Source organism: Danio rerio, chromosome 17 (assembly GCF_049306965.1).
Source record: "Danio rerio strain Tuebingen ecotype United States chromosome 17, GRCz12tu, whole genome shotgun sequence".
Classification (NCBI taxonomy): Eukaryota; Metazoa; Chordata; class Actinopteri; order Cypriniformes; family Danionidae; genus Danio; species Danio rerio.
Genome location: NC_133192.1, coordinates 13324953 through 13335000, shown reverse-complemented (window position 1 = coordinate 13335000; position 10048 = coordinate 13324953). Strand labels below are relative to the sequence as shown.

General features: G+C 35.2%; 1 protein-coding gene across 1 annotated transcript in view; it reads right to left on the bottom strand.

Moving 5' to 3' along the window:
• cnsta (consortin, connexin sorting protein a) overlaps positions 1–10048 on the bottom strand; it is a 59968-nt gene that overhangs the window by 2010 nt on the left and 47910 nt on the right. Inside the window, exon 10 of the mRNA XM_692809.9 lies at positions 255–396. Coding sequence (XP_697901.4) covers positions 255–396 — 142 coding nt within the window. The remainder of the gene's footprint in view (positions 1–254; positions 397–10048) is intronic.

Here is a 10048-nt window from a genome sequence, read left to right as displayed (position 1 = left end):
TTTAACGTTTGTTATTTGCTCAATAAATTACAATAGGTTTTAGTTTTTAATTTAAAACATTTTTTTCTAATAATTTATAATGTAAAACAATTGTGTTTAAAAATAAATATTTGCTATATTTCTTTTTTCTAAATATTTTTGGTTATAATGACAATTCGACAAGCTAATTTAGCTAAAAAAAATTTTTTTTCAAAAAGAAATTTTCATTTTTGCGTGAACTCTTCCTTCGAGACTTTTAGAAAACTAGCTCTTACCGTGGTCCAATCCCTCGTCAGGCTCTCGGAAACGGACCTTTCTTTTGGACACAGGTTTGGGAGCAGCAGGAGCTGAGCTGTTTTCTCCCTCCAGAGAGACTCTCCTCTTCAAAATGGACACGAGACCAGCAGCTGGAGTGATCTGACGGACACAAACACAGACAGACCACACGCTCTTCAGTCATTTACAAATCTCCAGAAAAGATGTGCGCTGACAGACTTTACCCACTAGAGGTCACTATAAGCTGCGTGGGCAGGTGATGTAAAATACACTGTTTTGCAAAGAACTGTTTTGTTCTGTGGTTTAGATATAAAAACCGTTTTGCAATGGGAGTTTGTGTAATGAATGCTTCAGTGAATCAAATTTATGAATTTATCTAAATTGCAGGTAATTTATTAATAAAACACACATAAGTTGTCAGTGTATTTTCAGTGTATGCTGACCTCTGATTAGCTGTTTTGGAGGGTTACTGTAGGTCAAAAGCAGTATGCTCTAATAGTATGCTATATATAGATATAAACATCTATGTTAAGAGGGAAGTGTCTTGTGAACACTTACCACGTATCTGTGCTCTCTATATCTGCCGATTTCACTGCTGAATGATTTTTTTTTGGCATAGACTGATTGGCGTGATTATGCAATCACAATAGTATGAACCGTTATAAAGGTGGTCAAATATATATTTATATCATCTACATACGATTAATATTTAATTTACAGACAAATAAAAGCTATTTCTCACCAGTGGACCACTATCATACATCTTGTTTTGACATCCTTCAGTAGGGAACAATTGTTAATCAAGGGGTTTAATCCCACCCAACCCCCGCTGTAATTTGCACCCTGTATACAAGTCTTTTAAAAAACCCTTCTCCACCTGTGTGCATTTACTGCATACAAAATTCTAAATAAACTGAATTAAACATAACATTTATAACATTATAACTTATAAAACAATCAAAAATATATTATTTTAAAGTGTTTACTTGTGTAAACATGGGTCAAACTTTTTATTAAAAACAATACATTTATAAATCTTGTATTTATTAAGAAATATTTAATTTCAAGCATTCATTCTTTAAATAAACTCTCTAACAGGTCATCATGTGCAGTACACATTCAGTCATCCATTTTACTTCGGATTAGTCCCTTTATTCATCAGGGGTCACCACAGCAGAATGAACCGCCAACTTATCCAGCATATGTTTTATGCAGCGGATACCCTTCCAGCTGTAACCCAGTATTGGGAAACACCCATACACACTCATTCACACACACACATACACTATGGCCAATTTAGTTTATTTAATTCACCAATGCATGTCTTTGGACTGTGGGAGAAACCCACGCCAACACAGGGAGAACATGCAAACTCCACACAGAAATGCCAACTGAACCAGCTGGGACTCGAACCAGTGACCTTCTTGCTGTGAGGCGACAGTGCTAACTACTGAGCCACCGTGTCGCCCGTGCAGTACACTGAATAATAATAATAAAAAAATAAAATAACAATACAAATAATTGCTATTAAAAATGCAAAACCATGCACATACACAACAAATCTGCATCATCTTGAGCAAGTACCTCGAATAAAACATGTCCTTTAATATTCAACGTTAAACAGGAATCCATTTGCTCAGCATTTGTCTGATCTGGGTTCAGCCCATCTCATAAATCATGCAGATGAGAATGAATGTATTGGAGACGCTCGGGAAAGAAGAGTCTGTTTTGTTACATCAGCAGCCAGTGAGCAATGGAAAAGGTCATGGAGAGGTCAGACTACTCAAAACCAATGAGTATACAATCAATACTGAATAACATGAATCTGAATATTAATGACATAAGTGTGTTACTGTTAATGAGAGCGTTAATGTTAGTTTGTTAATGGATTTTGTTAATTGAAATAATAGTGTAAAAAAAAAAGGAAAAAAAATACACACGTACGTACGCACACACATATATATATTAGATACTTAAAATAAAAAATATACATATTAAAATATTTGAAAAGAAACATCAGAAACGTTGCAAGTAATTGCCAGTATGTTTAAATTGAAGCACTAAAATTACTTCAAGTGAACAAAAATATTTTTAAATACAAAATAACTGTAATATTGATAATGGCACATCTTAACAAAATAATATTGACAAATGTAATGTTATGTAAAAAAGTAATATTTAAATAAATACAAATTTACTGTTTATATATATAACATTTTATACAATTTAACAATATTCCTTATTAAAATTGTTGTTTATTTTATTGGCATAATATAATTGCGTACGAATATTAACAGTATTCCCGCACTAAAGCATTAAAGAGAAGAAAAAGCACTTTTAAATTAATTTAAGCAAGAATAATTACTTTACATCATGCCATCAGTTTGTGCTTTTAAATACTAGTATTTTTAAAGGTGAAGAATGCAAGTTTGACACCCAGTGGTTGAACTAGGTATTGCACACTGGTTCAAAACATGCAAGAGCAGCTTGCCAGATTGACAACATAAACAGGAGCGAGCCTGTCTATCGAGCCTAAAGGCTGATTTAAGTCGTGTTCTAATTAAAAGCAACGACACGGGATAGAAGGAATATTCTCAGTATTAGAAGTTTTGTTCTAACCTTATTTAAGAAACGGTTTCCATTTCTTGCAGCTGAACAACGGAAATCTGACAATGGTCACCTCAGGTATACATGCGCTTTATTCAGTGTTAAATGCTAATAATGTGAGTTTGAATGCCATTTTATATCACATTTATTGCCATACTACTGAAAGCAGCAGCAGATAGTTCACCTCAAAATAAATTAAATCGTTTGAAATTGAACAGTAGAACTGTGACGAGCCAACACATATGAGTGATTCAGCACGAATATTTAATAATGGTAGAGAGGTTTAACATGTATTAATTAGATTATAAACCTTACCATTTCATTGGAGTACAGTAAGTGCACTATTGTGTGCTTCTAAACGGCTGTATTTAAATTACTGTCATGTTTTGTCTGGTGCAAACAGTTAAATCGCTTATCATAGTGTATCTCCTCATGTAGCATGTTGTTAGGACACAGGGTTACAATGTAAACTGCTCACCCAATGATTACGCTCATACAATTTATTTTATTTTCTAATTAACAACCACCTCATGTGGAACTCTGAATCTGCATCTCATTTCCAGAAGTGTCTGGCTGCAGAGTTGAACTTGAGTCGTTTGGCTTGCTCTCTCGGGCTTGCACGCTTAGGCACTCAAGCTTCCTATGCAAGTGACGTCAAATCTTGAAATCAACACAAATAAACCAACAGTAAGTTTCCAGTTCATTTGCGTTGACAGTGACAACATTGTGGAATAATTCTAAGTGGCCTACTTACGTTGTACAACATGACAGACCACCCCGGAAAGCAGTTAGTATATTCATCATGATTATATGCTTTGATGTAAATTTACCAAAGCAGGCTACTATTAACATTCATACCAGCAAAGCTTATTATTTATATCAATTAAAAATCATTCTAAATATACACAAAAGGAATACTTCCACAGTTTTGAATAAAGAAACACCAGGCAAATTTGAATGCTAGTTTTTATTTTTAAACATTTCTATGAGTTGTAGTATTACAACTAACAGATACTGTACACATTATGGACTTACAGCAATGATTCTTTAACGACTTGGGAAACTATTCTTTATAACTATTCTTGATAAGTTCGCACGTCTGCGCAGGAGTGCATCCATATGAAATCACAGTTGCAGAGCAGCTTCAATAGTCTCTACATGATCCCAGCCCAGTGTTATAGTTCCTCCAAACATAATGTCGAGATCGACTAAATAAGGCAATGACTCGCTTAATGGAAAGAAAGTAGCACAGATGATGTGTAACATTACTGCAGAGCTGTTGTAAGGCAAGCATTCGTGGTTCGTTACGATCTGTTTATGTAACTATAGCAACTGTGACGCCCGTTGCCGTATGTTGCCAGAAACCACAGTGAAATGCTTAGAAAAAAAGGCACTTGTGTAGGGGTGACATAAGATGTTTGTTGCAACGATCATAATGAAATCCGTTACCTCTGAGATTTTCCACCTCAGGGACACCCTCAAGTTAAATTACCTAAGGACTTTCATGCAAGCGGACACAGGTGGCGATCACTTGACGTCACTTGCAGAGGAAGCGCGGTTGCCTGAGTGTGCAAACCTGGAAGTGCAGGTGCAAATCTGCAGCCAGACTCTATTGCTCATTTCGGAGTCTGCTACTGTCCACTGGAGGTCACATTTCGGTCGCAGACACATACTTTTCTGTTTTCTATAATGCCAAGACAGGGTGCTGAAATATAATTGACTAAACTGGCATTGGACGGGTTGAAAAACCCAAAACAAAGATAGCCATTCTGGCAGGTAACACACATTTTCAAAGCATAATATCTGACTTTAGTATTGTTTCTCAGATAAAGAGAATGTTAACTTGGCATGTTTCTTCTATATACAGCACCTTTAAAAAATGAAAAAAAAAAAATAAAAATAAAAAACAGCTCAGGGTTGATTCTCTACCAAAAAACAACAACTTTCCTGTCAACTCATTTCACCCATATTTGGCCATCTCTGCCTCAACGAAAACAACAGTTTCAAGAACTGCAATTATAGTTTTCTATTTTTGCTCTAAAATAGCAGTTCCAGTTTTTCAGAAGAGACTAAAGCCAAAGATTTGGCTCAGTTGAAGAGGTTAAAAGCAGATAAAAAGACCCCACTGTATTTTCAATTACCTATAAAACACTGAAAGAACAATGCTTAAATGGAATAATAAACATTATTAAACCAATAAGCCACAACAGTGCGTTTTTACAGTACTTTGCTTAAAGACATTATGAGGCAAGCAAATAATACACAACATCTTTAATTATAAATTAGAGACTCAACCATCTGTTTTTTTTTAATCACTTGCTAAGATGATTATATATCATAAGGTAGAGGATTATATACTCACTGGCCACTTTATTAGGTATGCCTTACTAGTACCGGGTTGGACCATCCTTTTACCTTCAGAGCTGTCTTAATCCTTCATGGTATAGATCAGTGGTCACCAAACTTGTTCCTGGAGGGCCAGTGTCCTGGAGATTTTAGCTCCAACCCTAATCAAATACACCTGAACAAGCTAATCAAGGTCTTAATTAGTATACTTGAAACATCCAAGCAGGTGCGTTGAGGCAAATTGGAGCTAAATCCTCCAGGGACACCGGCCCTCCAGGACCGAGATTGGTGACCTCTGGTATAGATTCAACAAGGTACTGGAATTCCTCAGAGAATTTGGTCCATATTGACTCGATAGCATCACGCAGTACCTGCAGATTTGTCGGCTACACATCCATGATTCGAATCTCCTGTTCCACCACATCCCAAAGGTGCTCTATTGGATTGAGATCTGGTGACTGTGGAGGCTATTTGAGTACACTCATTGTCATCTTCAAGAAACCAGTCTGAGATGATTCATGCTTTGTGACAGGGAGCGTTCTCTTGCTGGAAGTAGCCATCAGAAGATGGATACACTGTGGTCATAAAGGGATGGACATGGTCAGCAAGCCAGGTAGGCTGTGGTGTTGACACAATGCTCAATTGGTACTAATGACCCCAAAGTGTGCCAAGAAAATTTCCCCCACACCATTATACCACCACCAGCAGCCTGAACCATTGACACACCGCAGGATGGATCCATGCTTTCATGTTGATGACGGCAAATTCTGACCCTACTGTCCGAATGTTGCAGTAAAAATCGAGACTCATCAGACCAGGCAAAGTTATTACAATCTTCTATTGTTTAATTTTGGTGAGCCTGTGCGAATTGTAGCCTCAGCTGACAGGAGTGGGAACCGGTGTGGTCTTCTGCTGCTGTAGCACATTTGCCTCAAGGTTTGACGTGTTGTGCATTCAGAGATGCTCTTCTGCATACCTCAGTTGTAATGAGTGCTCATTTAAGTTTCTGTTGCCTTTCTATCAGCTGGAACAAGTTGGGTCATTCTCCTCTGACCTCTGGCATCAACAAGGCATTTGAGCCCACAGAATTGCCGCTCACTGGATATTTTCTCTTTGTCAGACCATTCTTTGTAAAACCCAGAGATGATTGTGCATGAAAATCCCAGTAGATCAGCAGCTTCTGAAACCCTCAGACCAGCCGGCAGGCACCAACAAGCATGTCATGTTTAAAGTCTCTTAAATCACCTTTTCTTCCCCATTCTGATGCTCGGTTTGAACTGCAGCAGATAGTCTTCACCATGTCTACATGTCTTAATATATTGAGTTGCTGCCATGTGATTGGCTGATTAGTTGTATTAACGAGCAGTTGGGCGAGAGAGTACCTAATAAAGTGAGTGTTTATTATGAAGATTCCATGCGTTCATGTGTCTACTTCCTTATCGTGCTTTAAAGTGCCTCTAATTTGCCATTTAAAAGGTCAATCATTTTATTTTAGAGATCTAAGGCCCATGGTCTCCCCTATCATGTGAGATCTACTCCTTCTCTAGGCATTTTTAAATCTAGACTTAAACACTATTTTTATTCTTTAGCTTTTACAGATGTCTGGATATAGTTGTAGTTTCATAGCTTGTAGAAGCTGTTTGTACATTTGTACAGCATTTTGGGTAAATTTTATGGTATTTAAATATGCTTTATAAATTAATAAATGCTGTTGTCAAAAAATAAATAAAAAAAAACATTTATTTTCTTCATTAAATTTAATTATCATCATTATCATCATCAATATCATTAGCATCATATGTTTTATCTTTGCCATGATGACAGCACATGATATTTGACTAGATATTTTTCAAGACACTAGTATTCAGCTTAAAGTAAACTAATTATCATATCTGAATTTCTGCTCTTCTTCTGCGCTTGTAAAAAGTGATATAAACACGGTAGCCAATTAGACATAGACCAAATTTTCAGCCATCGAAAATTATTGGCTGAAAATGGCATGTTTGGTTATCACCGAAAGGTAAAAATTACTAAAAATAGAAGCCGGAAAAAAAATTCTCTCATACACTACAGATAATTTAGACTACCCATTTCACCTATAACACATGTCTTTAAACTGGAGCACCTGGAGGAAACCTATGTGATTGCGGGGAGAACATGCAAACTCCACACAGAAACGCCAACTGATCCAGCCGAGGCTCGAACCAGCGACCTTCTAGCTGTTAGGCGACAGCACTACCTACTGCACCACCTCGTCGCCTTAAAGGTGATTTAGTGAAAATAAAAATTCTTTTTCATATTTTTTAAATAAATTTGTCTTGCACTACACATTTTCAGATTTTTTTACAGTATACTGTATGCATTTAGTCGGGTACTTTTACCAACATATTTACCATTTGGTAGAGGTTGATATTTTAGAAATTATGGGATGTGTTGAAAAAAAATGCATTGAGTGTGTTAACTAGCGACATTAAGATTTAAGAAATGCAATCCAAACATTTTTTTCTTGGTGGGACAATTAAAGGGTTAAAGATTTATTGTGCAGTATATAATTATTTGAGCAATGAAAATAATACAGTGTAATATTACATTTGATTATTTAATTTCTGTTGCTGACAACTTTGATTTTTAACTCCACAGAATATCATAAACTATTGTTAAATTTATTAATCTTTTTTCTGTATTTAACTCTTTATTTAAAAAAAAAAATTTAAATTATGAATTCTTTACAAAATGAATTTCCTTTTTAAATATTTCCCAAATGATGGTTAACAGTGCATGGATTTTTTCCACAGGATTTCCCATAATATTTTTTTACTTATTTTTTTTTATTTTGCTGAAAGTCTTATTTTTTATTTCAGCTAGAATAAAAGAAGTTTTTATTTTTAAAACCATTTTAAAATCAATATGATTAGCCCCTTTAAGCAATATATGTGTGTGTGTATATATATATATATATATATATATGTATATATATATATATATATATATATATATATATATATATATATATATATATATATATATATATATATATATATATATATTGATTGTCTACAGAACAAACCATTGTTATACAATGACTTGCCCAATTACCCTAACTTGCCTAAATAACCCATTTAAGCCTTTAAATATCACTTTCAGCTGAATACTAGTATCTTAAAAAAAATATCTAGTAAAATATTATTTACTGTCATCATGGCAAAGAAAAAAATAAATCAGTTATTAGAAATGAGTTATTGAAACTATTATGTTTAGAAATGTGGTGAAAAAAATGTTTATGTTAAAAAGAAATTGTGGAAAATATACAGGGGGCTAATAATTAAGGAGGGATAATAATTCTGACTTCAACTGTATATTAATAAATAAATTGTGGTAAATTAAATATATTGCAATGTCAGACCTAATAAGCAGCATGCTAAAATGAATAGGACTGAAAAAAAAACATATGCATTAATCAATTGAGTAAATAAACACTCGAGTAATTAGTCTTTCAAACATCCCACAATGTGGTGAGCCAATTGTGAAGTGGGCCATTAACAGTGTGCGATCATCATAACAGCCCGAAAATAACAGATGCTTATCATCACTCAGGAAAAATCAGTCTGATGGGAGAGAGTAAAGCCAAAGGGGACTCCTCAAATCACTCTAATGGGCCTCTTATATACTAAAACAACAACAACAACAACAACAACAACAACATCACATTGATAAGCACAGACACAATCAATAAATTAATGTCAATGTTGTGTAAAATATACAGTAGTCACTTAATAAACAAAACTCTATGAATCTTGCTGAAGAACATTGTATAAGGAGCTACTTCTATCCGTTTATGAATATGTTGCTAATCATTATTTATTATTAAGTAACAGTAAGTTTTAACTGTTAGTTTGACATGTGACTGATTATTTTTCTAAAATTTGGAGATTATAACATTGTTGGGCAATAAAAGTATTTTTTTCTTTCAAAAAAATAAACACTTTCCTAATTGTTAAAGGTTTTCACGATGTTTTTTATTACATTTTGTGTAAAATCTAAATTTTGCTTTTAAAAAACGTTATAGTAATTTATCTATACAGAAAGAACACACAACTGACATTTCTAAAAGAAAAAAAAAAGTATATTAAAGATGACACTACTATTCAGAACCTGCGGTTAATTTTAATCGAAGAAAGCATTAACTACACGAGTATTTCAGAAGCTGCTGATCTACTGGGATTTGGGAACCCATCTATAGGGTTTACAGAAAATGGTCTGGAAAAAAAAAAGAGAATATTCAGTGAGCGGCAGTTCTGAGAACACAAAGCCTTGTTGATGCCAGAGGTAAGAGGAGAATGGCCTGGCTGGTTCAAGATGATAGAAAAGCAACAGTCACTCAAATAATCACTTGTTACAACCGTGGTATGCAGAAGAGCATCTCTGAACACACAACACGTCCAACCTTGTGGTGGATGGGCTACAGCAGCAGAAGACCACACCGGGTGCCACTCCTGTCAGTTAAGAACAGGAAACTGAGGCTACAATTCACACAGGCTCACCAAAATTGGACAATAGAAGATTGGAAAAACGTTGCCTGGTCTGATGAGTTTCGATTTCTGCTGCAACATTCAAATGGCAGGGTCAGAATTAGTAATGTAATGTGTATTTACATAGCGCATTTATCGTGTATGGTCAAAGACCCTAAGCACTTCATCAATCATGGGGGTGCAGTGTGCACCAGTGTGCAGCATCCACTTGGATGATCTGACGGCAACCACAGGACAATGGCACCAGTTTGTTTACCACACACCAGCTATTGGTGGAGTGGAGAGACAGTGATAGAGCCCATTCAGTGGAT